The sequence below is a fragment of the Dermacentor albipictus genome, chromosome 2 (assembly GCF_038994185.2).
Source record: "Dermacentor albipictus isolate Rhodes 1998 colony chromosome 2, USDA_Dalb.pri_finalv2, whole genome shotgun sequence".
NCBI classification, from domain to species: domain Eukaryota; kingdom Metazoa; phylum Arthropoda; class Arachnida; order Ixodida; family Ixodidae; genus Dermacentor; species Dermacentor albipictus.
Window position 1 is genome coordinate 60,256,622 of NC_091822.1, and position 27,393 is coordinate 60,284,014.

A 27,393-nucleotide genomic window follows, 5' to 3' on the forward strand; every position below is an offset into this window, starting at 1 on the left:
TGTCAACCATCACCGATGACTCGTATTAGGAGTCGTCCGCGTAAAGTTTCGTTTTCCCTCTGTCTTATCTGTCGGCCCACGTGACGAAGAAACGCGACACAATGCCATCGCCGAGCACAGCATCTAAGTCTTCAGACGCCACGAAATTGCCGCGCGACAAAACGTGCGTGTGGAACCCAAAAGCGCTGGGGCGACGAATGCGCCCGCCACGTAAGGCTGAAGGGTCGCGAGAAATCGTTTCGGTTTATCAAAGGAACGACGCGTTTGACGGTGTTGACTCTCAGTGTTTCATGCACATTTTCCGTTCAAACACGTTTTCCTTTTCGCTCGAAGATGAACACCCCAGTCGGACAAGTGACAGTTCGAGCGAGGGCACTCCGCTTCGTTGAGTGTCACTTCGGCGGCATGGTGCTAGACGGCGAAACGCTGCATCGTTCGAGAGTGGTGGCAATAAGCATCTATGACGTCATAGGGGTTGATATGATTGCCGACATTTTGAGTGTTAATAACAGTTACTGTTTCATTAAAAACATGCTTATGCACAAGAATCTCCGCCGTCAAAAATAGAAACGCTGTAACCCCATATGGTCCGAATTAAGCCCGACGTCTATGACGTGTTTCCGGCTCCCTAAATCCCTTCCACCGCCTTCAACCAACAAACGCGCATCCATTAATATCACAATTTTAACGCCCAGAGCCTTTAAAACCAGTATCATAGGGCGCTACCCTATGAGACGTGGATCTGGGCACCACTTATTAACGCGTCGATTTGTTTTGAGCCAATACACATAAGAAACATCCAAAATCCACAGGGTTAAAATGGCGGAATCCGCCCAAAATGTCCATTTCAAGCTTTTTTCAGCTTCACCGATGTCACAAAAGCGCTCATAACATTTGAATCACGAAATTGTGGTCCATAGAATTATGCCGACTCTGTTGCGAAGATTTACTTATTTTTGAAGCATTGCTATCGAGGCTACACTCTCACAATCCAGCGAAATCAGTTACTCGAACACACTTGCTGGCAAGTGCACTCCGGTGGAAGTCTCGCTAAACCTTTCCGCTTTACAGCCTGCAATGGCACTAGTGGCGAAGTGCGCTTGCTCGTATTGTCACTATACTCCGTTTCATACATCATGTGCAACGCTGTGGAAGCTACGCAAGAAGTCCGGTGACCAAAATGTATCACTCCGCGCGTGTCCGTCTATGCTTCGCTGCGCGCCAGCGGTGTTTGCTAGCGCGAGCATGCACGTGAGACTGCCGCGACGGGCTGCAATTAAGAAATAACGAAAAGCAAATTGATTTAAAAGAATGTGTTAGCAGCAGCATATGTACATTGATTGTTTCTAAGGGTAAATCTTTTTTTTTTCATTCAGAACTGAGCGTATATAAAGAAAAGTTTTGCAAAAAATCGGGTCAAGAAGCCCCGAACTATTTCTGAGTGCCAACGCAGTCACTGAAAAAATATCTCTAACCTCTGCGGCGTTGCACCTGATGTATGAAACGGAGTATAAATTTGAGCGCCTGATTCGGGTATAACATTCCTGCGGTACGAAATTTCGTGGGACAAAAGCCAACATGCGGAGCACTGGAAACTCACGGTTCCTAGGAGCTGTTCTGAAATGAGGTGTATCTGTGAGCTTGGCAGGCCCCGTATATACTCGTATATGCCGAGCTTGGCTAGTTGTTAAGGTATAAATTCAGCCATAATGTCAAATCGTGAAACTGCGCCACTATACTCCATACTTTAGCAGGCGTTGCCTGTGATTACCGAGTAGAGGAGTACCGCATTAATATGTGCCTCTCAGTGCAAGCAAGATCTGTACTGGAACATAGCCTTTAAAAGCTGATTTTTCAATCGGTGACGATCTATTCGCGGCTCCAAGTAATTGCTCGCTATCTCGCGGCTGCGCCGAGAGAAGGCCGCTCCAGGTTCAGGTTTGAAGTGAAAGAGGGTGGCCTATCACGGCACGCGCTGAATGTCTCGCTGAATGCGCTGAATGCCTCGAATATCCTCGCTAATGTACTTTTGTCTGCACGCACGGTAGCAGGAATGTGAACTGCCTCAGAAGGTCGGAAGTTAATCATGACAGATGTTATGCCACAGAGTGACCTATCGTTTTCATAGCATGCTTTAGCTTAGTGGTACAAGCAGAAGGTGCTGTTTCCTTATTCAACGCAGTGATTTGCGAGTTTATTTACTCGCAGGAAATTTAGAAGCAACTGCAAACTGCGCTCATTCCAGCTTTGGAACGTTCGACATACGCACAGCGCCACTAGTTTGTTTACGAAGCTGTGCGTATAGTTGAATTCCATTCTAACTGGTTCAGATCGTTTCCAACTCATGCATTTGCACTAATACAACTGATTTTGCAAACGGAAACCCTCGCTAAATTTCCGAAACCTGTTCGAAGAAAATCAACATGGTATGATTGGTTGTTATTCACTGTTCACGCTTTACCGGGTGTGAGAATTTCTACGGGAGGCATGGTGTCGGCTGTGTTCCCAAGCTCGGGCCCTACCTCGAACACCGCGTACTGTGAGCACAAACAAGCGCCAGTCATCGGACGCAGACTACCTTGTCACACCTATTAGCCAACTGTAAAAATAAGGGGCACCCCGACTGACAAATAGAACCCTAAATTGTTTAAATACCAAGACACACTGAACAGGTAACTTTACAGATTTTGGCCTCGTTCCGTCAGTGTAGAATATCTGTATGTACTTCTGAAGCACGGCTGACTCAACGGTCTATATATTGTGAGATGCGATAGGTGATATATACTACAATAAGAGTCGCAGTGTGGAGTTCCATGTGAAGGTCGAAAACATTCAAGCAGCGTACCTGCAGCAGTGCATAACCCCGCGAACAAAAGCATGCGCCTTTCGGAGACTCGCTACGCAGAAACACTACCTTTTTTTTCACTTCCGGTTCGCTTGGAGGGCTCTTAGTCTTAAAAATATATTTAATGCGCCTTGCTGGCCAGGCCGGACGTTTGTACGCACAACACAACGCTTGACGTCAGTGAAAAAAGTGAGCCTTCTTGAATTTATAAAGAACCTTTTTATGTTTGCTTTCAAAGCTCCCAAAAATTTTCGGTTGAACCCTCTGGAATAGAAGTTGCAATAGCACATGAATACTGCATAGAACTCCCCAGCTGGCACCAGTTTTGCTGTGAAGCGAGAATGTTTGACAGGAGGCTTTTAAGCTAAGTAAAAAAAAAGAGCTGCATGAATGAGCTCAACGTATCGGATACGTTCCTTATATGTGAACTCATCAAGAACGTGTGCCTATGGTATACTATAGGACAGAATACTTTTTCTTGGCTAACTTGATTGTCCAAACGCAGGACCAGAACTTTAATTCGGGTACAAAACTTTCTAAGGCTGTTCGTGATCATGATCGAAACTGCTAAGGTTCTTCAAGGTGTTAATGATTATGCGTGATCATGAACGCGCTGGGTCTCTTCGATTATGAGTCCCTCACAGTTCCGACTGCCCGAGGCAGCGCTTTCAGCCGATGAGCGTTGTGCATGCATGCAGCACCTTGGGTAGTCCTGGACAGTCCTGGACGACAAACGAAGTCGCCCGCTGTTGCCACAAGACGGATAAAAGGGACTGTAACTTGACTCCTGCTGCCTCGGCTCTCATGCAGAGGTGACGGTTAGGTACACTGTTTTCTTGTGGGTGGGGCTTGTCCGTAATATTTAGGTTGTCGTCCACTTCAGCCCTGTATATTGTCTGCTTAAGAAAAAGACAGAAGGGAAAATATTGCAAGTATACTCCGAATTTTTAGGCACTGAGAATGGCAGTCCATGGTGCCTCAAACACATACACGTAAAGCTGCATTTTAGGCACCGTAGAGACCTGAATCAGCAATACGTATAGGTAAATGGTAAGCCACCATCTATACTGTGCGCGGACTGTGTGCAGCCAATTTTCATAAGAAAATTCACCCAGTATGTTCCTGTTTACTGACGCAACGCCTCATTCTTTAGGCATCGTTATTGCTTTTTGTAATGTTCGCGTTTCATATACTTTGCAGTCGAGTACCATCGGTTGGCTTTGCTTTCCTTATCTCTTGTTCGGCTATTTACTACTTCAGCGTCGTGGTTACCGGTACAACATGTCCTCTTCAAGTCTTGTCTTTCTACATTTTCATTATTTGGTGGGTCGGCGCACGTGCTTCACGTATCCTTACAGGCAAGCGTTGTTCGGTACGCGAATCACTCTTGTCTCTGATCATTTTTGGTATGCTGAGCCGCACGGTTCAGTCATGGTGCATGGCTATGATGTAGTTGTTCCGGGAAGGGGGAGGGGGGTCCTGGTGCGTTTAATATTTGCTTATTTTATCTTGAATGTAATACGCCGCGCTGGTCTCGTTCTGTACTTTTAAATATCACGTTTATGCAATAAGGCTGAGCTTGAAGCAAGTGACAGTTTTGCATACTCGTCTCTTCCTTGTTTTTTTCTCGCTTTTGTTCTTCTTCTCAATGACGCACCTTTCACTTGTGGGGTCCAAAATGCAACAACCATATCTGCAAACCTTCACCCCACAGAAGTTTCGTGGGCCGACGAGAGGCCGCTTTATGGTTGCAAATATTCCTTCTGACAGCATGATCACGTAGGGTAGCCAAACTATCCTGCATACAATGGCGAAAACGTACGTCATAGAAGCTACTAAATGGTTAATCACAAAAGTTAAACTACATGCCCATTGGTTTCAAGTCAACCAATGTTACAATTAAAACAGAAGCAACATATGATCACCTCATTTAGGTTTATAGCTTCAATATTATGCCTCTGTTATACCGCTGGCGTCCGTGTGCACTTCCGTAGGGTGGTTATGACGCAAAATCGGGGTTGAAGTAAGAAGATGGCGCAGAGTCATGAAAGCGTCCTCGAACTCCGATGACCACGAGGCGAGATTGCCATTGCTACCGAGCAGCTCCGTCAGGGGTGATACGATGGCGGTAAAATTTCGGATGAGCCGTCTGAAGTAGGAGCAGAGTCCAACGAAACGACGCAGTTAATTTATCCACGTTGCTTTTGGGAATTCAGCGATGGCGTGAAGTTAGGTCGGATCGGGGAGAACGTCGTTCTTGGATAAAACATGACCGAGTGTTGTAAGCTGTCCTGCTGCAAAGCGGCCCTTATGCAAGTTCAGCTGTTGGCCGGCATTCGTTAAGCATGTCAGGACACATTTGAACCGCTGAAGGTGCGTGGTGATATCTGGAGCAAAGACAACATGGAGATAGCACAGACATGTGTACTACTTCAAACCACGCAAAACTACGCCTCTCATTAGCAACGCAAACCGCATGTTAGGTTACCTACGTCGTAACTTTCTTAGAGCGCCATCGTCACTTAAACTATTGCTGTATAAAACACTAATACGTTCCAAGCTGGAATACGCATGCTCGATATGGGATCCAAGTCAGGACAAGCTTGTAACGGCACTAGAACTTGTTCAAAATAACTCCGTTAGGTTTATTTTGTGCAACTATAATAGAACTGCTAGTATTACTGCCATGAAGTCTAATCTTGCTCTCCCATCCCTGTCTGCGCGCCGCCAAATTTCCAGACTAACTCTTTTTCATAAGTTGTACTATCATCCTGTTTTGCGCGACCAATTTATCTCTAGGCCTCATTACCGATCCCATCGCATCGATCACAGCCACAAAGTTGGTATTGACATTTGCAACACTAAGCATTTCTTTCACTCCTTTTTGCCCAGGACTAGTCGCGATTGGAATCACCTTCCTTCTGATGCTGTATCTATCACTGATAACCATCACTTCCGAAATCTTCTAGCCAACAATGTATAAACAAGGTATTTGTAATGTTGTTTTTTCATGTTATTGTGCTAATATTTTACGTAATTTTTCCAATGATATAGCTAACATTGTATAATGAGCGAATATTGTATTTTTCTTGTACGTTTTGCTTGTATATTAACACCACTCCCCTCTGTAATGCCTTTGGCCCTGAGGGTATCATAAATAAATAAAATAAATAAATAAATGTTGTAGGCGCCTTACAAAGTCCAAAAGGAATTGCGGCAAATTCGTATAAACCATCAGGCTTAACAAATGCTGTATTCAGCCGGCCGACTTCTGCCACTGACGCTTGTCAATATGCCTACCACAAATCTAATGAAGAAAATAATTCCGCGCCTTGCAGACAGTCAATGGCGTCATCTATGGGTGGTGGGCGACAGACATCCCTGAGAGTGATCTTGTTAAGTCGGTAATCTACACAGAAGCGAACAGAGTGATCCTTCCTAACAAGGACGACAGGAGACGCCCACGGACTATATGAAGGTGGAACCGCCAGGCGGCGAAGCATGAAGGCGACTTGCTCGTTGATAACATGACGCCCTGAAACAGATACGGCATACGTGGTAGTTGTAATAGCGGCTGGGAGCCGATGTCAATGGCATGCGTAACGGTGGACGTGCTGCCCAAAGAACTTTGCGTGACATCGAAAGAACGAAGTTCGTCCAATACCCCTGTTACACGGACGACTTTAACTGCAGTTAACGTAACCATGGTTATCGCTAAACACGGTTAGCGCGGTTACACGGCAGGCGAAAATGTGGTTAGGCCGCTAACCGCGGTTGACCGCCAACCGAGCTTGGCAACCTCCGTTTAGTGTAACCGACGTTTCGGAAACCGGCAAAATGGCAGACGGTACTTCTGCCGAGTGCAGCGCTGGTGCTTCGCAGATATCTTCCAAAAAGCGCATCATTTGGCCTGACGCGACAACTGAGGCACTGATACGCATTTGGGAAGATAATCTGGCCGCTCCGCGCTCAAGTAGTCGATAGATAGATAGATAGATAGATAGATGGATAGATAGATAGATAGATAGATAGATAGATAGATAGATAGATAGATAGATAGATAGATAGATAGATAGATAGATAGATAGATAGATAGATAAATTTTATTAAAAGAATAATCAGAAAAACCGCTAATGGTCGGGACGCTTAGTCTAGGGCTCCACTGGCTCTTGCCATGTTCTCAGCTCTCTTTGTCAGCTTGAGCTGGTCGTCGAAGGCCGAGCTGGACAGCAGTGCCTCCCATTGCTCCCTCGTGGTGTTCGTGTCTGGATGTTCTATGTTGCGTAGTGGGCACTCCCACGTAATGTGGTATTGGTGTGGCCCCACACCATGGGCATTCGTCCCTGTAGGCTGTGGGGTGTATCCGATGTAATATGTGTAGGTTCGTGTAAGTGCGTGTCTGGAGCCTACGCCAGGCAGAGGCATCTTCTGCCTAGGTTTCGATGGGGTGGTGGATATCGCAAGCGACGTCCTCTGTGGTAGTTCACGATGGCTGAATACTCGAGGTCGACAGGGTGCCTGCACACAGAGATGACGGCTACGCACAAATTTCAAAATTTAAGAACAGCACAATCAAACCGGACAAGTGAGACACACACAAACGCTGTGTGTTTGTGTGCGTCTAACTTTCTTGTCCAGTTTGATGGCGCTGCTTTGAAACTTATGACTGCAGCAATTTTAACATGTACTTTTTTGTGATAATTTGTGCAATGTGCACACACTAACACCTGATAGCACTGCCTTTTCTTCCTTTTTTATTATTTTTTTTGTATATGCAAGCGTATAGCTCCAAAGTGCATTCGCGTAACGTTGTACTTCCTTTCATTATGTAAAAGCAATGTTTGTTAGTTGAAACGTTCGTTTGTTCATTAAGAATTCTTTTTTACCTTTTCGTTCAATGGACTTAATTTTATTTTATATTTACCCATTTGTGACCCTTAATTCTGACTTTTTATATAGTTGTATGCCCACCAGACATGCTCACAACTGAGAGCAGGAGTATCGAAAATAAATAACCTGCACGTGCAAAACGCAGCCTTACACGTTAAAACTCAAATATGACAATTGTTTTGCTGAAAAATAACATCTTTATACCACTGTAATCAAATGTCGAAGAAAAATTATTCAAAATGAAGCCTGTACGCAAGAGATCACGTGACGCATCGTCAGACCATTAACCGTGATCGGGATAGCCCGTGTAACTCTGGCGGACTACGGTTGGCGTTAACCACTCTTGAGCTAGTTAACCACGGTTAAGTTTAACCGAACGCATCTGTGAAAAGTGCTGCAGACGTAGATAAAGCATTGCACGTAGGGCTGCAGGCAGAGGCTTTGTCATCCGATACGTCAATTACTTGATTGTCGTCAATGGCTTTCACATTGCCCAGGCATTTTCCTCGAAGTAGTGTCACAGGACACAGAAGCGGGTTCGAAACAAAGAGGTTGCTGTTGCCTTGCGTAATGTCAACAGCAGCGCAAGGTAGCACAACGGCTTTTCCGTTAAGAAACAGGCCAGATGAAGAAAATAGTGCGACTGCGTCGGAGAAACTGCTGCAGCATACGGGCAGAAGCGCTGATGCGTTTGTTGGAACGTTCATATCTTCCTTCACGAGCAGTTTACAGGGGATGGGCTAACTTTGCCAGACAGAACTTACAGGCTAAGGTCATAATTATAATCGGTGATAGTTCAGCTACCGCAAGTGCGCAATGAATGACGGCCTGATTGCGCGAAAGTCCCAACCGAGCATAACGTCATGAGAGCACGAAGAAATAACAAAAAATTGGAGGACGCTTAAGCTTCGCCTTCAAGAGTGGAACGCGACAGCGTTCCCGTCGACCCGCCAAGGGGTGTAAGAGTGGGCTACGACGCAGCGACTACGCGCCCCGCATCGGACGCGGTGAGCGTCGAGCAGCGCCGCGTTCGGTGGTGGTGGTGGTAAACATTTATTGCTTGAGCCTTTTTACAAGATTACTTGTGAGGGGGCTCAGGAGCGCGTAGGGTGTCCGGGAGTTTGTGGCCCTCGGCGACCCTCAGAGCCCAGTCCACCAGCCGTATTTGGTCGGCTGGGTTGGAGCTAGACACCGCGGTCTCCCATCCCTCGACGTCGGTGAGTTGCCACTCAGAGGGTGGCTGGAGCTCAGGGCATAAGAACATAATGTGATGGAAATTAGCTCGAGGTGCGCCGCAGAGCGTACATTCCTGTTGATGTAGGCCTGGATGAACCAGGGCGAGAAAAGCTGGAGAAAGAAAAGTTTGTGCCTGAAGTTGGCGCCAGGTACTTTGTTGCAATTTTGTTCAAGATTTATCTGGGGCAGGGTATCTCAACCGCATTTCGCGGTAGTGGAGGGTAATCTCGTGATATTCGACCAATCTGTCTCTGGCGTTATCCAGGTCATCGGACGGCGTGGCTCGGTTGACGGCTACTCGAGCGATAGAATCGGCCATCTCATTGCCTGGATGGCCTGCGTGCGCGGGCACCCAGATGAGCTTAATTGGTCTGAGGGGGGTCTGGTGATTGAGAATTTTCAGTGCCGGTTCATGAACTGGGCCTTTCGAGTAGTTGCGGATTGCAGTTTTGGAATCACTAAGGATAACCTCGGCAGCGGTGGTTGAGATGGCCAGCGCTATGGCAGCCTCCTCCGCCTCTATGGACGTACGCGCGTGTATTGTGGCAGCTGTGATGTAACCAAGTTGATGGGACACTGCACTTACGGCATAGGCTGGTTTCTGTGGGTAACTAACGGCGTCGACACACACAGTGAGGTGGTCGTGTTGGTGTTGTTTGTAGAGGGCTTTTGCCCTGGTCTGCCTGCGTGCCTCGTGATGCACGGGGTGCATGTTTTTAGGCAGGGGGAGAATAGTGATGCAGTTTTGTATGTCCGATGGTAAAGGACATGTCTGATGGGCCTTGGAAGTCGGGATTAGTCCTAGTGTGTCCAGGATGTGCCGACCTGTGGTGGTAGAGGACAGCCTCTCAATTTGGGCTGTGCGATGGGCTTCCGTGAGCTCAGCAAATGTGTTATGTACCCCCATGCGAAGGAGGCGCTCGTTTGGCGTGTGCCTGGGGAGGTTAAGTGCAGTCTTATAAGCTTGACGTATAAGGGCATCCACTTTTTCCGTTTCCGTCCGGTTGAGATGTAGGTATGGGAGCGAGTATAGCATTCTGCTTATGACAAAAGCCTGTACTAACTTTCTCAAGTCATGCTCTCTCATCCCATTGTGTCTATTGGCTATCCGCTTAATCAGGCGCATAGTGTGGTGTACTGTGGTGGTGAGTTTGTTCAAGGTCGCCGTATGTCTGCCGTTGTTCTGCATGACCATGCCAAGCACTCGTAGCTGTGTGACCTCTGGAATGGAATACGACTTCATGTGGATACGGATGCTGGGGTTTGGAGTTGGGTCTGTGCGACTCTTCGGGGGGTGAAGAACAAGAAGTTCCGACTTGGTGGGGGAGCACGCGAGACCTATTGCCGTAGCCCGCTCCACCACCACATCGGCCCCTGCCTGTAAGGTCGTCTCCATGTCGCCTATGCTGCCTGTAGTGGTCCACAAGGTAATATCATCTGCATACAGGGAGTGCGAGAGGTTGGGAATATTTGCCAGGTCTCTGGCCATGGGAATGAGAGTGAGGTTAAAGAGGAGTGGCGAGAGCACTGACCCTTGCGGTGTGCTTCTGCTACCCAGTTGGACCTTGTCTGTTGTCAGTTCTCCCACAGTAAGGACCGCAGTACTGGCCTGTAGGAAAGCTGTGACATAGGCGTGAGTTCTCCCGCCTACGTGTAGACCGGATAAGGCGTTCAGCACTGCGGTATGTTCCACATTGTCAAAGGCCTTGGTCAGGTCGAGTGCTAGTATGGCTCTTGTGCGTTTGGCATGCCGGGGGTGCAGGACTTCTTCAGAGAGCTGAAGCATGACGTCTTGCGTGGATAGATGCCCGCGGAAGCCAATCATTGTGTGAGGGAAGAGATTATGTGTTTGCATATGCTGTTGGAGTCTTTCTAGTATGACATGTTCGAAGACCTTACCTAGACATGAAGTGAGTGAAATCGGACGTAGGTTTTTTAGATCTAGCGGCTTGCCTGGCTTGGGAATAAAGGTTATCTTTGCATGGGTCCACTGTGGTGGGAGGGTTCCTGCGGCCCAGTGCGAGTTAAAGAGTTGGGTGATCGCCTGTATCGACCTGTCATCAAGGTTTCGAAGGGCTTTGTTCGTGATGTTATCCTCCCCTGGAGCGGATGTGGTTCTGAGCTTATGTAAGGCTGCGCGGACTTCCCAGACAGTGATGTCTGCATCTAGTTCTGGATTGTCCTGGCCGGTGTAAGGAGGTAAGGGAACCCTTGTGCGGTCCGCCAGATATAGGGTTTGCAGAGAGTCCAGTAGTGCTTTGTCTTCCGCTGGGTTGCTGTGCAGCAGCCGCGAAAGACTCTTGCGCTGTTGGATCTTGTTATTTTCGGGGTTTAGCAAGCATCGAAGAAATGACCACGTGTCCTTTAGGCCTAAATTCGCACTCATGCGGTCGCAGAGCTGCCCCCACTGTTGGCGTGTTAGGTGTGCTGCGTGCTCTTCTATTTCCCTGACAAGGGCCGCGATTCGGGTTTTGAGTTTTCGATTGTGCTTATTTGCTAGCCAGCGTTTCTGTAAAGTGTTGTGTGCCTCCCACATGTGTAATAGCCTACTGTCTGCGAGTTCTGAGTCTGACGTGGTTGGTATCTGGGATGTGGCCATTGTGGTATCTGCCATTAGTTGCTGCACCCACGTGTACAGGTTATCGATGGTTTCAGGTGCGGCTGCTCTAATCCTTCGAAACCTGTCCCAGTCAGTGATGGCGACTTGGCGGCGTTGTGTCTTGGAGAGCGTACGGGTAGGGATGTAGGTGCTAAGGATGAAGTGGTCACTGCCCAATGAGTTGAGCGTATTGAGCCATGTACCATTGGGTATGTGCTTAGTGAGAGTAAGGTCCGGGTTTGTGTTATGTTGGACACTGTTGCCGATCCTTGTGGGAAAATTAAGATCGTTGAGGAGCGAGAGCCCCTCATTTTGGATGAGCGTCCATAGCGTGGTACCCTTCCGGCAGTTCTTTCTGTAACCCCAGGCAGTGTGGTTTGCGTTGAAGTCGCCCACTATTACTAGTGAGTTTCTTCCGCAAATGTCTAGGGTTTTACGTATCGCCGTTACTAGCGGGGATGCAGGGCCCTTGGGGGGGCTGTAGATGTTGAGCACAAACAGACTGGTGTCGTGTCTGTGTTGGGGAAGAAGTTCTATGAGCACTCCATCAATGTCCGGAATATCAAGTGGATGGAGCGTAGCTGTATAATTTCGGTGTACCAATGTGGCTACCCTGCTGGAGGTCGCATTGGCTATCTCGAAAGGTGTGTAATTAAGGAGCTTTGCGGGACCTTGTGTTTCTTGTAGTGCTATGATTGTGGGCGTTTGATCTGTGGGCAGGGACTGTAGGTGGAGTTGGAGGTTGCTGCGCTTAGCCCTGTAACTCCGGCAGTTCCACTGCCATACCACGGCCCCGTTAGGCCGTGCTGCCATGATGATGACTGTGAAGAGACTCGGCTACGGAGGCCGAGGTTGTAGAATTTGAAGCTAGCAGCCCATTTAGCTGAGTTTGTATCTGAGACACGGTTGCTTCCTGGGTGCCCTGCCGTTTCTCGAGCGCCGTGAGTCTATTAGCTATATTTGCCATCCAGGCGGCATTGTCTTTCTGCATGGCCATGAGGCTTTGTTGCATGCTTTGAATAGCGTTTGCAAAGCCTGTCATGGAAGTGGTCCCGTTTTGGGAATTTTCTCCGCTACCGTCAGGCTGCGCACGGCGCTTCTGGGGGGGATTCCTGGTGGGGGACGTTGCTTTTGACGGAAGGTTAGATGCCTGCGGCGCAGAGGGGGGTCTGACAGAGGGAGCCCTAGCGGCGGGTGGGGGATTAGGAGAGTCGGTTCTGCGCGCATGCATGTCGCGCTTAAGCAGTGATTGAATTTGTTCACGTAGTTCGGCGATTTCGGCACTTTGTTTCTGAAGCTGGGCCCTGAGCTCCTTATTTTCCCGCTCGAGAGACGGAGACCGCGGCCCCCAGCTCACCTGTTTCGTGGACTGAATCTCCGTCCCAGGTAGAGGAGGGTAGGAGGTGGAGCAGCTCCTGGTCCGGCCGCGCCCGGTGGTGGAACGGGATCTGGACCTGGACTGCGTCCTGGAGCGAGAGGCCCTGTCCGACTTCTTCTGGGGGTCCGAGAGCAGCCTCATGGGACTGCGGGAGCTGCGTTGTTGGGTGGAGTCGGGGGTAGCCTTTTTCTCGATCAAAGCCACCTTGACGGTTGCGGGTGGAGACTTAGTCTTGCCGGTGCGGTCAAACCGCACCTTACACTTTTTGCACCCCGTGAAGTGCGCCCCTCCACAGAGGATGCACTTGGCGTTACAGGTGGGTGGTTCGACGAGTTGATGCTCTACTCCGCATCGCGGGCAGCGGTTGCTCTTGGGGTGCGGACACACGTCCACTCTGTGCCCTGCCCTCCAGCAGTTGTGGCATGCCTCCACTTTGGCCTTGAAATGGTGGCAGGCATATAGAGTCCCATAGAAGTTCAGCTGCTTCGGGAACGCTTGCACATTGATGAAGGTGATTAAGATAGACTTGGTTTTGCCCAGAGGTCTTGCGTCAGTGATCGTGTACTGGGAGCTCTTATTCATAGCTACCAAGTCTTGGATGATTTCTTCTGGATTTTGATTGTATAGCGCATTGTAAATGATGCCACGTACCGCATCGTCAGGGGCGGCCACGTAAGCGCGGAGTGGGTATTTCACGGTGTCTAGTATCAAAGAGTCCACAGCCACATACCTCTTCGCTCGGTCCTCCGCAGGGGTACTGATCGTGAACGAGTTGTTGAATGGGTTCAGACGCAGTTTGTCCTCCTGCCGGGCGGCGTTATAGTCAATGCGGGCGTTCGCGCATACGAGTGGGAGAAGCACTCCGCCGTTGCACTGTCGCACGCACAGTCCGCCGCCGGGTCGGAATATGACCTTGAGGTCTGTTTTGGGTAGCTTGGGTAGAGGAGCGTGCCTTTTTGGCTTGCCGGAAGTCAGCGGAGCCGTCGGCGGTGTGGTTGAACTAGAAGAACTGCCGGTGGAACCGGCCGATGGCGCCGGGAGCGGACTCGACGCCAGGTGTTGGAGCTTGGGGTAGGCAGCTTTCCGGGCTTCAAAGGCCCTCTGCCACCTTGGGTCACTTGCGAACTCCTCTGGGGTGATATTTTCTCCCGCGACACAGTAAGCCATCTCCAAGGACGGCTCCATGGCGCTGAGCGGCGTCGGAACAGACGCCGGTAGGCCAAGACCTAACCGGCTGTCGTGGCGAGACGCTCGTTGCGTTAGGCGTAAAGTAGGCCTATAGCGCGGCGGCCGCCGCGTCAGATAGAAAAGCGCTTCTCGCGCACAAAGTCCGGTCGGAAAGTTCCGAAGAAAGGTGAAGACGGGCGCCGGGCACCTGCACTGACCTTTGGGGACCGGTTTCAGGCCATTTACGGTGAAATATCCGCCATCTCGGTGAAAAATTCTCGGAGCCGATGTAAGGTGCGTCCGCTCTGCTCCGCCGCTGGTGGCGTTCGGCGCGGCAACGAAATGTGCGCCTGAGCAAGCGACGCACGCCTGAGCCTTAGGAACAGCTCGTTTCTAAGGCAACACCGCATTCACTAGAGACGCTTTTGTACCGCTTTGAAGCATCGAACTCGTGGCTGAGTGGTAGAGTCTCCGTCTCACACTCCGGAGGCCCTGGTTCGATTCCCACCCAGCCCATGTTGCAAGTTGTTTTTATGCGAAGCATATTACGAGAGCTCAAACCAGCTCCTCAGGCGCGGCGGTGTCGCCTTCAATGACCTTTGACCCCATGCCATACCACGCGACACCGTGACGTCACGACAGAGGAGAAACAGGGCTCCAACTCGCGGCGTCGCGGCGGTAAATAAGCAGCTGCGCTTGTTTCTAGGTGGCGTTGGCTCAACTCTTGCAAGATGGGCTGGGTGGGAATCGAACCAGGGTCTCCGGAGTGTCAGACGGAGACGCTACCACTGAGCCACGAGTACGATGCTTCAAAGCGGTACAAAAGCGCCTCTAGTGAATGCGGTCGCTTGCTCAGGCGCACATTTCGTTGCCGCGCCGAACGCTGCGTCGCTCGACGCTCACCGCGTCCAATGCGGGGCGCGTAGTCGCTGCGCCGTAGCCCGTTGTCTTACACCCCTTGGCGGGTCGACAGGAACGCTATCGCGTTCCACTCTTGAAGGCGAAGCAGAGTAACGCATGAGTTGTTTCTTCGACTAGCCGAACCAAATATAGCGAAGCAACAGCAGTTCACCAGGCTAATGGTTCAACAACTAAAATAAAGGCTACTATGCTTCGCATCCTGGGCTTAACCTTAGCTAAGCCACAGCCATTTTTTATTCATGAAGTGCCTGCTGGGATTTATCGCTCACGGCCAACGCCGCCGACGCCGACGCCGACGCCGGCTTTTCTGCGACACGAGCTCCTTAACGCTGTCGCGTTAATAAGCTCAATGGCATGCAGGCCTCAATGACCACACGTGCTGTACACGCCGCGAGAGCGTGAATGTGCTGAGCGCTTGCTGTACGAAGGGAAAACCCCGAAAGTGGAGTCTTAACTTTGCGAAGTGAGTGACAGTTTTTTGCATCCATAACAGAGACGCCGACTCCAGTACCCACGAAAGCAAATGAGTTCGAGGGGCGTTGGTTGAGGTCTTTTGTAGTACACTCTAAGCCGAAAACGGGGAAAAGGGGACTAACGGCAGCCGTTGGACCTTTGGATCAACGGTTAATCCACCGTGCGTGCCGTGTGCAGAGGCGAAGTGTCGTGCGCAAATTTGTGGGACTAAATGTTCGTCCTTGCAAGGTAACGGTAGACGGTGGGGATCAACGGCACAATTTAGTCCTCTGACTTTAGTCCCTTTAGAGAGGGGGGCTCCGTGTCCCTCTCCTCCCTGCCTGGACGGGGTGGCAGCGGGTCATAAAACACTGTCGCTCTGCTGTCATCCCGCCCACACGAAGGTCAACAGGCTTTCGCCATTGGCTAACATTTTGGCGGGATTCGGGCCCTGCTTGCGTGCACTCCGGGTAAGCGCGCGCAAGTCGGGTCCCGGGGAGACCACATCGGGGCGTCTGAAGGTGCGTACGTGTTCCTCTCTGCCGGCGGCGGCCCCCTTTGTCCGCCGCCGGCCGATGGTTACTTCGGCTCGTCGGGCTCCCGGCCTCGGCGGGCGCGCGCGCACTCTTCCGTCGTCTCGATGTCCTGAGGCAGCGTCTGCCGATCGTGCCCCCGTCTGTTCGTCGGTCGTTTCTTTCTATTTCCCTTTTCTCTGCTGTGGGGCGCGCGATGGCAGGCGCTGACCGAAGGATAGGCAACTTCTTACTGCTGGGGTTCTTTTTTCTTTGTTCCTCGTTTCTTTGTTCTCTCTCTGTCGCGGTGCGCCGTTAGTGGCCACCGGCGACCATTCGGCCATGTTTTGTGTAACTAGCTTCAGATTCGGACGGGACGTTAAAATTGATGTTTGTATTGACTTCCAGTTTAATAAATGTACTTTCTGGCTTCTCGAGAGCTTTGCCTAGGGTCTCCCTTGCTGCGCGCGCGGTCTCGCCTCCCCCCTGAGCTGGGGCCGGCGGGGTGCGTACGCGCGCAGCTGCGCGTCGGCACACGGAGCGGGCCGGAGCAGGCGCGGACGCGGTGCCCTGCACGCATGGTGCCTCGGAGTGCTCGAACCCGTGGTGGTCGTCCGGCGCGCGCGGAATCGGAGCGTGCGCGCCGTGAGCGTAGCGAGGAGACCACAAATTTTTCTTTTGTTCTTTCTGGAGGTGACGACATAATAGGTTTTGTGACCGCATGCGGCAATGAAAGTGACAAAAAAAGAAAAGAAGAAAAAAGAACATTGTGCTTTGGAGGCGTCTGGGAGCGTGTCTGTGGTTTTGTAGACAGCGTCTCTTTCATGTGCGCCGCGGTGCTTTGGTGGTATATGGTGGCCGAGTCAATGGAAAATAGCAACAGAATAGTTTTTGTGGATGGCCCACACAGTCAAAACTTACACACTTATGGCTTGATGCACGGAATTGTTAATTCTGGGGCTTTTGCTATAATGACCTTTCATATTAACGAACAATTTATTGTAGTCCCCTGAAGTTTATTATATTAAGATTTCACTGTAGCATCATTTTCAGTATTCCTGAATGGCACTTTGGTTTGCCACCTAGCACCCTGCTGCTGAAGTGACACTCAACGAAGTAAATTAAATTCACTCAAGGTGCCCTAAGTTTGTCCATCTGACCAGGATATTAAAGAGACACTAATCCCCGAATGCAGAGATCTAACTTGGATCGAGCTTGGACTTGACTTGACGCAGTCGGCCCGAAGCAAAAGGCGGGCTTCAAAACGCCCAAGTCGGCTTTCGCGTTTCATAGACGCTCAAGCTGACTTGCTTCGTCAAGTCAAGACTGTGCTTCAATACAAAAGCAGGTTGCTCGTCTGTGTTCGAGGTTAACAATAAATTTATTAGCGTAAGGCACGTTGTACAGCAAAAAAGTGTGTATCTTTCCAAATTTCCACCAGGGCATAAGTGCTGAAGTATAGTTTGCGTAAACTTATTCTATCTGGCTACGTCCGCCGCTGCGATGGGCAGTGTTGCTTGCGGAAAGCGCGCGTTCCCGGCGGATCTAAGTGGTCTTCAAGTTTCGGTGTTTTGGCGCGCTTTTTGAGTTGCAGGTTTCACCATCTTTTCAAGTCGCCGCTACACTTTTAGGCGACAGTGTATTTGAGTGCAAATCAATTTTATCGTCACATTTATTTTGGTTTTAGTTTATCTTTAACTCAGAGGTCTTGTTGCATGTTTGTTGCCGTAGAGAAGTGAACGAAATGGTTGGTTCGTATGGTAGTCTTTAAACGGCTTTTGTTCTCGATTGCCGCAAGGCGTTCATGCGCCGTCTGGGCCGGCAACCGGATACAAGAGGCCGAGACGAGGCATACGGTCGGTTTCTAAGGGAGCTCGCACGTGCCTTTTCGCCTATAGGCATTCGAGGAGGAAGGCGACGGCCCGTGTTCTGCTCGGGCTACGCGACCCTTTGAAGAAAAAGCCAACCTATTCGAACGCACTAGGCCGGAGTCACAAACAAGAAAAAAAAAAACTGCAACATGGGCTGCGAACGAAGAGTACCGAGCGCCGTTGAGTCCCCTGCCCGGACCCATATGGGTGGCAACACCCGATAGAAAACAAAATAAATAAATAAAATGACACGTGCAAACGATTTGCCTGCTTCGCATGGAGGGTTTGTCGAGAACAACGAGAGGGAGAGTGCGGCACCGTCGTAGACATCGCAAATTGGCAGTGCGTGTCGTCTGCTAGGAAAGTGTCGTCTGTTAGGAAAACAAGTTGTGGGGCTCGCGCGACGGCCGCGCGCCGCATTTGGTACGAAATTGCTGTTCTGTCAACAGGCTTTGACGCTGAAATGTCGCACTCACGTACGGTCTCCTCCCAAGAGAATGCAGCGCAAGGCAAGACGGCAGCCCGTTTTAAAGAAGACGAAAGGAGCCTGCCGACGACACTCCTGAACGGCTACAAGCATATTGTGGAATACAAGAAAACTTACGTCGCGTCGTTGACCAAGAAGAATAAGACATGGAAAGAAATAGCAAAACATTTGAATGCCAACCACGGGATTACGCGGTGCGATCACCTGCAACAGAAAAAATGCTGGACCAACCTGAAGCAAAAGCGGAAAGAGGAAGCTGCGGAAGAAAAGGGAAAGGGCTACAAAACTGGTAAGCGCACATGTTCTGCATGACTGACTTATTTGGGCTACTTTTTATTATGTGTAGTCACAGGAGATAAGAAAATACGCTCGCAATCAATCTTTCCGCGACTGCAGGAAGCGCACCAGCATGGGGCACGGGTGCTTCGCGATGAGCAGAGTCACCTTTCCTACTGCGCGGCACACTGTTAACTGAGGAATGCGGACCGGACCTCCGGTGACTGTTTGAAACGTGCCAGCGCCGTAAAACATCACAGCCATCAGCAACTGCAGCATAGGAGGCACACAGTCGGTCCTCTATTGTACCCGCTTACCCGGATAGGCAACGTTGCGAGAAGTCGCACGGCGTTCTTCGTGAATCTGTAGCGACCGAGGAATTGTTCGTCGTCGTACAGCTCCATCGAATTCCCTCGGTCACGTAGGGTGGGTCGCGGAATTTTCGGCAAGGGCTGCGCCTCTGAAAATGCTGTATCCATGGCGTAGCAAGCAAACTCGAAAGCAGCTAACCTCCGCGCGACGTCCGTTCGGGAGGCTGCCATGTTGGAATAACACACGAAGTCAGTTTCAAGCTAGCCCGGGAGCAGACTTCAAACTTGAGCGGACTTCGACGCAGCCAAGTCGTTCCCAAGTCATCCGCAAGATCAAGCACGATTTACGACGCGCGGCGAAGCTGTCTTGAGACTGCCAGAAGTCAAGTTCGAGCCAAGTTAGATCTCTGCATTCGGGGGTTGTAGAGTGCTTCTAACTTATATTTGACTGTGACTGCTCCTGACTTAATTTCATTTTCATGATTTTACTCTGGCTATGACACGTTTCATCTGCTGTATACTTTGGAGTTGTTTTATTTTGTTTGAACTGCTGCATATATTCAGTCAATTTTTTTTATCTTCTGTATCTATATGTCATTACTGTATACCAAGGACTTGGCATTTGTATGCTAGTATTCCTTTTTCTGTTTTGTTAATTGTGACTCAAGATGATGGTGGCAATATGTAATCAAAAATAAACATGGGTTACTTGAGTTCGATCATTGTTTTTGCTTGAAAAGCTATGGCAACCTGAAATCATTGGAAAAGTGATTTCGGACTAACTGGGAAGGACTAAAAGTTGCTCCTGCAGTTACTCCCTGTGGACTAACCTTAACAGAATAACTGTTGGTCCTCTAGGGACTAACTGGGAAGGACTAAAAGTTGCTCCTGCAGTTACTCCCTGTGGACTAACCTTAACAGACTAACTGTTGGTCCTCTAGGGACTAACTGGGAGGGACTAAAAGTTGCTCCTGCAGTTACTCCCTGTGGACTAACCTTAACAGACTAACTGTTGGTCCTCTAGGGGCTAACTGGGAGGGACTAAAAGTTGCTCCTGCAGTTACTCCTGTAGACTAACTTTAACAGACTAACCGTTGATCCTCTAGGGACTAACTGGGAGGGTCTAAAAGCTGCCCTTACTTTTAGTCTGCAGTAGTTGCTCCCCCAGTTAGGCCGCTGCATTTGCTCCGGCAGTTAGTCCAAAATTGGTTCAAAATCTGTGGCAGGTCATTTAGTCCCCCAAGAGACTAACAGCCATACCCGTTTTAGTCCTTTTTGGCTTAGAGTGTACGACAGTGACGCAGTCATTGCCCCATGGACTGCGACAATCAGTCTTCTTCTCGTCGAACCATAGAACGAAGTCGCATCTGCTACCGTGAGCGGCGACACGTAGAAGGTGAAAGGTGGGTAACGGGCATCGGACGAGCAGCTGATGGGGCCGAAGATTACTCGCAAGAGCTGCAAAATGGTCTTGGCACGCCTGTACCACGGGATGTCACGGATGATGCGGTACTAGTCGATTTAGAGCGTCGGCAAAAGCGAGCGATGTGACCGGCGTAGCCCCAGGCAAAGCCTATTGGCCGATCGTCGGACGTACGCCACCTGTTTGCGACGGCAGGTCCAGTCCAGGTCACAGGACGCGATAGGCGTGGCGTCTGTAGTATCAACGGGATGGCAACTTGTGGTCGGGGCCTAGGTAACACATTGGCGTAATTCAGGGGTGGAGCTGTAGCTGCAGGGGATGGCTTAGACATTATGACGACTTCAGCACAACTGAGAGGCGCCACTGCAGGGATCTGTTGGCGCTGGAGACGCAATTTCTCTATCAATCGCTTGGCGGAGTGAGGGTCCAACATCTGGAGCAGGCTGTTGAATATGCCGCGGCTGACAGAAGGGCGCTAAAGAGAGCTGGCGGTCAACTTCCTCAGGCACAAACGCCTTTATCTCATTGAGCAGCATTGACTGATCGGAAACGGCAGCCAGTCCAGCCAGATGTTGGCCGTGTGAAGAAGGTCGGTGGGTCAACGACCGCTGCCTTCGCACCTCCTGATAGCTTTGGCACAGGGTAATTACCTCTGCCGCAGTGCACGGATTCTTCGAAAGCAGCATGTTGATAACGCCGTTCTCCACTCCCTTCATAATATTCTTGATTTGGTCTGACTCTGAAATTGTCGCGTCGGCTCTCTTGCACAAATCTAGAATGCCTTCGAAGTAGATCGTGAATAAGTCACCCAGCTGCTGAGCTCGTTCCTACAAACGCTGCCCTGCGCGCAGCTTGCGAACAGCTGGGCGGCCAAACACGTCTGCGAAAGAAGTCTTAAACGCTGACCACGTCTGGAGATCCCTGTCATGGTTCTTGTACCAGAGGCTGGCCAGACCGGCGAGATAGAAAATCACGTTGTTCAGTTTTGCGGCATCGACCCATTTGTTATGGAAACTTATCCTCTCGCACGACAAGAGCCAATCGTCCGCGCCGTTTTCATCCGCGCCGCTGAAAATAGCAGGGTCCCTTTGGCGGAGCACACCGGAGCACACTACTAATGGAGGAGGAGGCGCCTGCGAGGATGCGTCGTCGGGCATGGTACATGGTAGCGTGCGGGATAGTAGTTCCAGCGTGGTAGTTTACAAATTACCCCGCACCTTCTACCATTTGCGAAGAAGTTTATTGACTGAGGAATGAGGGCGACTAATGCAGTGGTCAAGCAGCAGCAGGAGTCCCAGCACGAGCGGCGCATCCCGTTCCCATCGCTGCTGCTGATGACTGGCCAGCGTTCGTCGTATTCACATTTAGGCTATTAGCTTGTAGGCTGAAAACGAAGGCTCACCATCGACATAGCTGAATGGAGTGTTATTGTTTTTCCGTATGTTTGAAGGTTTTAAACGTTCTGAAATTATTAGGCGTTCATCTATAAGAACCTTCGAATTTTCATTGAGTAGAAAAAAATACATGTTTTTTGTCTAACGCAAGCTACAATTTTGTAGAAACCTTTTCGGCAGCTGCGGCAACAAGAATGGGATGCATTAAGCTTGAACTATGGTGCGGTAACATTGTCACGACTCGACTGCTCACAAGCTTTCTTCCTTAAGCAAATTGTTAAAAACGGCTCATTGAGTCGCAAGTTTTGCGAGCCAGTTGCGACAGCGGCGTCAACGTTTCCTGGTACGCCACCGCAAACCTCTAGTCACGTCGTCACTAAGTCGACTGTGTGTGAAGAACATTACGCGCGCCCTCGACTCCCCGTCGCTGGAGCCAAGATGAGTTCGACGAAGCAGGCTTTGTGCTTGAACCCGCCACCGCCGACCTAGCCCTACCCGAGAGGACTGGGAGGCAGCCCTGCTTGGTTGCTCAGACCTTCAGGCCCAAAAGGCCTTGGTCAAGAGGGCCAGGCTGGCGGCTTCGACCAATGGGGTCCCGGACTAGGGACTCCACCTAGTATGTAGGACTCCTGCGTGAGTCCACACCTCTCTTTCTTAATAAATGCTTTCCACCACCACCACCTGGTCTGCTGTGAACAAGGGGTCCCCGAGGGAACGTAGTTCGAGGCCCCTTAGCCCGCGCCGTTCAAGACGCAAGACAATGGGCAACTGGCAGCCGCGCTGCGGGGGTCAGCTCGGGGAATAAAAGGCGCCTTTCCTGACGTAAGCCCCGAGTTCTACGAAGTCCGTCTCACGTCGGTTGAGGATCGTGAACCTGTGCGGAAGTGTGTGTGTGTGTAATCCCTTGCGCAGAGAGGCGACTTGTTTACGATGACTGGTAGAATTTTTCCCTCACCTTGGGATCGAGGGACAACCGAGTGTTTATAAACCGCTGTTGTGCGGCCGCTCAGTACTTTCTCTCGCTGTCATGCTAGACTAATGAACTGCAAAGTCCTTATGTAGATACTGTAAATAAGCCGATATTCCTCGTTCTCGATGAGAAGCAGTCCTTCCCTTCAACAACGTCCTCAACGTGGATAAGTTGGACGACGGTATGGGCCAGCTAACTTCTAATTCTTGCCCGACTACAATATTGACAACTGATTACGAGCGATGGGAGTGAGCCCCCAATCCTTACAAAATGTTGTATATCAATAGGAATTTATTCTTCACGTTGCGCTTTCTCATTTTACTAAACGCTGGAGCATAAGATTATGTATCTCCTTACGCACAGTTGCTTAAATAAATAGAGCAACTAAGTGCTTGTCGAGGGGCAGACTTGTTTGTTTTACGAGAGGAGTGGAGGCGTCCAAAAGGAGCACTGCATAAGTACAGCGAACAGCATTTCCAGTGGGCTCTGCAGGCTTCCCCCTAAGAAAGCACTCTACAGTCGACAATCCTTACAGGCTACAGTCTACGGCAGGCCTATCTCCAAATGCTACGCCTTTATGAAATGTCTGCCTGCAGCGTAACACGGTTTTACGTGTCTATTGCAAAAAGAGGGAATACTTGGTTACATTTTCTCTAGCATTGCTAAGCGGCGTCAGGCACATGGCGAGAGGCTATTAAAATCTCGACCGCGCAGGTGCTCATTTGCGAAGTCCCATTGCCAGGCGCGTTGCCATTAGCAGCAGCGTCTGCTAGCGTTGCCAGCTCTTGTGAAGAGCAGTAACCTAATTTGATTTCGAAAGAGAATGAGCCCCCAAATAAAGCATTTTCCGTTACTAAAAGTAGTCATAGTATATAGGCGTGAGAGACAAAAATAGGCATTTATAGGAAATGGAATATCAATACAAATTACTCCTTAACCTATAATTTCTGCTCATACAAAACAATAGTGTGACCCTCACGTCCGAAAAAAACAAAAAGTAATCGGCCTTTAATCCGGTGTCCGGTTACTACAGATGTTTCCGTTTAGTGCGTGAAGACCAGTGCAAGAAATTGAAGTACTGTGGTGAAAATGCGTGCTAGCAAATGACCGCAAGAGTGACCGATGCACAAATGAACACAATGAACGCGCCAAATGGAACACTGTCATGCCTAGATTGTGTTGCGTGCACACACTCTATTTGATCATGCGGAAAGGTGGGCGCGAGCTTTCGCGTAGCCGTTTACGTCTTTCAACTTTCGATCCTCTTTAACGCGGAAAGACAAGGGCGCGAGAGGCCGGCAGAGACACGTCTTTTCCTTTCGGCAGTAAAGTGTATTGAAACAAGTCACCCAACTCTTAAAAATATACAAGTTGAAAGGGAATCATGTCTTTCAGGTGCCCCCAGTTCTTTCCACGCCCACCATAGTTCCCTGACCATCAGACGGGCCCTTCACATTTTGTTCGGTACATAAGAGAAAACGAAATCAATTGTGGAAGTGTCGCTCTCAAGACCTAACCTTATACTGCATAGAACGACATGAAAGGCAACGCTATTTATGACGTCCTAATTTTTTTTTCAGACTCTCGTGAAACGTGACGAAGCCACCGCGGCACCCACAAGACGCTACTGGATGGTCGCCGTGTTTCTGTTCGTTTTCATCCTGGCCCTCGTTGCTGTAGGTTTGATCAGCTTTCTAGTGCACCGCAGCAGGGCAGGTGCGACGCCTACTGGGGGGGAGCGCTTCTGCAGAAGCAGTGGTTGTCTCGACCACGCCGACACCGTCGGTCTGAGCGATATCGCCAACGGCCTTCACAAGAGCAGCCCTTGCGAAGACTTTGGCCGCTTCATATGCTCGGCCTGGGTGGCACGACACGAAAGAAACAACGTGAGAAGGCGCATTACGCAGACGGTCCTCGCCGACGCACTCACGGACCACGTCTTCAGTATGGCAGACTTTATCAGCCAGCAGCACGCTCTCTCTATCACGAAGCGGCCGGAGCGCATGATGAACGTGTGCTTCAAGAACCGACCTTCCGATGACACCAAAGTTCTCGATCAGCTCTCCGGCTTCATGAAGAGAAGCGGTTTTGGCTATCCCGCCGAGAACGTCAGCGAAAGCGACTACTCGAAGCCGCTAACAGCGCTGGCCGAGCTGGCATACAACTGGGCGCTTCCCCTGTGGTTCTACGTGGATCTAGCCATCCCGCCAAGTGTAGAGAGTAGGACCTTGACATTAAGCCCTGCAGCCTTCGGCGACTTTTATGCCGTCATTCACGAAGCCATTACGGAGTACGAAGATGTGTATACATGGTTCGTGAACACCCTCGTGGAGACTGTCTACCGAGGCAGCATTGGGGCGTCGTTTCGCGAGTTCACACGAGGGAGCAAGCTTTTGCAGAAAGCCGTCTTCGGAAACCTCAGTCAAGTGACCAGGTTCAAGTACCACATGCCTGCACTGTTGAAAATCAAAAGAGTGCCACACTTCGTGGTGAACACCACAGTTGAACATTGGCTGAAAGCCTTGGGGCCCCTCTGGAGCGTCGACCCACCCATTAGCCAGGAAGATGTGGTGTACTTCCCAGACCGGCGATTGCTCACTTCCATGGATACACTTTTCAAGACGTACACGGCACGAGACATATACCTACACGTCCACTGGTGGTTCGTGCAAATCCTCGGAGTATTAGCGAGCAACGTTCTGTTCGGCAGTTTTCGGAGAGATCCAGAGCGTGGCGAGTTCACTCAGAAGGTTATCTGCTCCATTCAGGCGGCTGTAAACTACAACGCCATATTTTCCAGTGAAAAGCGTGCCCGTCTTCATCCTTCCGAGCGCGCCGATATCATGAGGCGTCTAGGGAATATTCACGCCATTGCCGTTTCTAAAGTCAGTTCAGCCATGGGTGCTCGGTTTGCTTGGCTTCTGGAGCATATGAAGCCCGTACTTTGGCTTCCTGGTCCGTATGCCAGTGAAGAGCGCCTCCTCCGGCTGTACGGCACCGAGACAAACAACGCGACTACGGACGAAGACACCTTTGTAGGCCGGTGGCTGTCCAGAGCGGCGAGCTACCAACGGTCATCAAATTACCTGGATGAACGCTCTGCCGATTCCACGGTGTTCCGAACGGACAGCTCCGTAGTCTCCTCTCATCATGTCATGACCCGGGCGATCTCCTTGTCCCTCGCCCTGCTCAGAGTCCCGTTTTATTATCCGAACGCATCCAGTGCCGTTTTCTACGGTGGCCTCGGCTTCATATACGCCACTGAGCTCGTTCGCGTCCTCAACAGTCTATCTCTGCTACTGGACGGCGGCGAAACCATCGAACCCTCTCCGGCTGGTCTCTCCAAGGCCTATGTCTGGGCGGCCTATTCGTGTAGTGGAATGAACGTCGCGGAAATCTTTCCGCACTACATGGCTTTGGAAATCGCGTATGACACGTACCGCCAGTTTCGCAGCGATGCCGAAGATGTCTCGCTTTGGAATGCGCAAGGTTACACCCCAGAGCAGGTTTTTTTCGCCACCACCTGCTATAGCATGTGCAACGTGCACAGCGGACCCCGTGCTTGTACCAAGAACATGAAGCACTTTCCAGAGTTTGCAACAGCATTCTCCTGCCCATCTTCGTTCGCGAAGGAGCCGTGCGACATTTTAGATTAAGACATCGCTCCGTGTCGCCTTCTTTTCTTTTCCTTTTTGGCCCTTTCTCTGTTGGAACAATAATTCTGCCGGCAAGAGAACAACTCTTACCTGATGTGAAAACGGTAAAGGTTTATAGGACTTCTGCAGCACCTGTGGTTACTAATGTTTCATCAGACTACATACCATATCGTTGATACCTGTGGTGAACCGCCAGTGGCATCTACAAACACCGCGGATCGCAGCGTCATATGAGACCATACCGAGCCCGCGTTGCGAATGCAGAGTAACCACGTCACGTCCGCGTTGTGCATCGGTCATTGGATTTCTCTTCAGGCGCAAGTTATCGCGCGACTCTCGGTTTGCGTTGCGCTGTACAATCGCTACACTTCTGTTACGCTCGTTTGTCTTCAACAGCTGGGGTTTCAGTGACGCTAATAATTTTTCACTCCTGTTAGTATTTTTATAGCATTTTAGACAGTGTTTTTGGTACCTAACTGACTACTTAGTAAATTTTCGTAGATTATATTGAGCGCCGACACGTAGCACACACCGGTGATTGTACCTCCTATGAATAATATAGATTTAGGGCTTGTAGCATTATCGTAACTAAAGTGTGAGTTTGTTTAGCCTCCCAAGTAAAGATTATTCACTCACTTCTATTTTGCATTTCACAAGTACGAGCTCATCTTGCCCATGACATTGATGATCATTGCGAAGTGTCGTTTGAACATGCATTATAGAGAGCGTTAAATCACGTCACTGCTCAGTTGTACCAAAAGGCAGTTGTAAAAACGTGGCTACAAAAGGATCGGCATGCCTCTAATAAAATTGTGCTCTCCCCGAGCAAGTGGGCTCTCTTCATGCTCGCCACGGTATTTGGGTTATTTGACCTAAAATAAGCTCTGCCTGAAGCCGAAGGGCGATTGAGTTTTGCGCAGATTGCAGCGGAGAGCGATTGCTTCGAGAGTGATACATCGGTGCGCCGGTGCGATCTCGGGAGGTGCGCGAGGGAAGAGGGGAAG

At 50.1% G+C, this 27,393-nt stretch overlaps 1 protein-coding gene across 2 annotated transcripts in view; it reads left to right on the top strand.

The window, feature by feature from the left end:
• The window catches only part of LOC139055951 (uncharacterized), a 45,298-nt gene extending 18,274 nt beyond the window's left edge, over positions 1–27,024 (top strand). For both annotated transcript variants that reach the window (XM_070533632.1, XM_070533633.1), the window contains exon 4: positions 24,314–27,024. In XM_070533632.1, coding sequence (XP_070389733.1) covers positions 24,314–26,389 — 2,076 coding nt within the window. In that variant the 3' untranslated portion in view covers positions 26,390–27,024. The remainder of the gene's footprint in view (positions 1–24,313) is intronic.
• Positions 27,025–27,393: the final 369 nt, after the last annotated feature.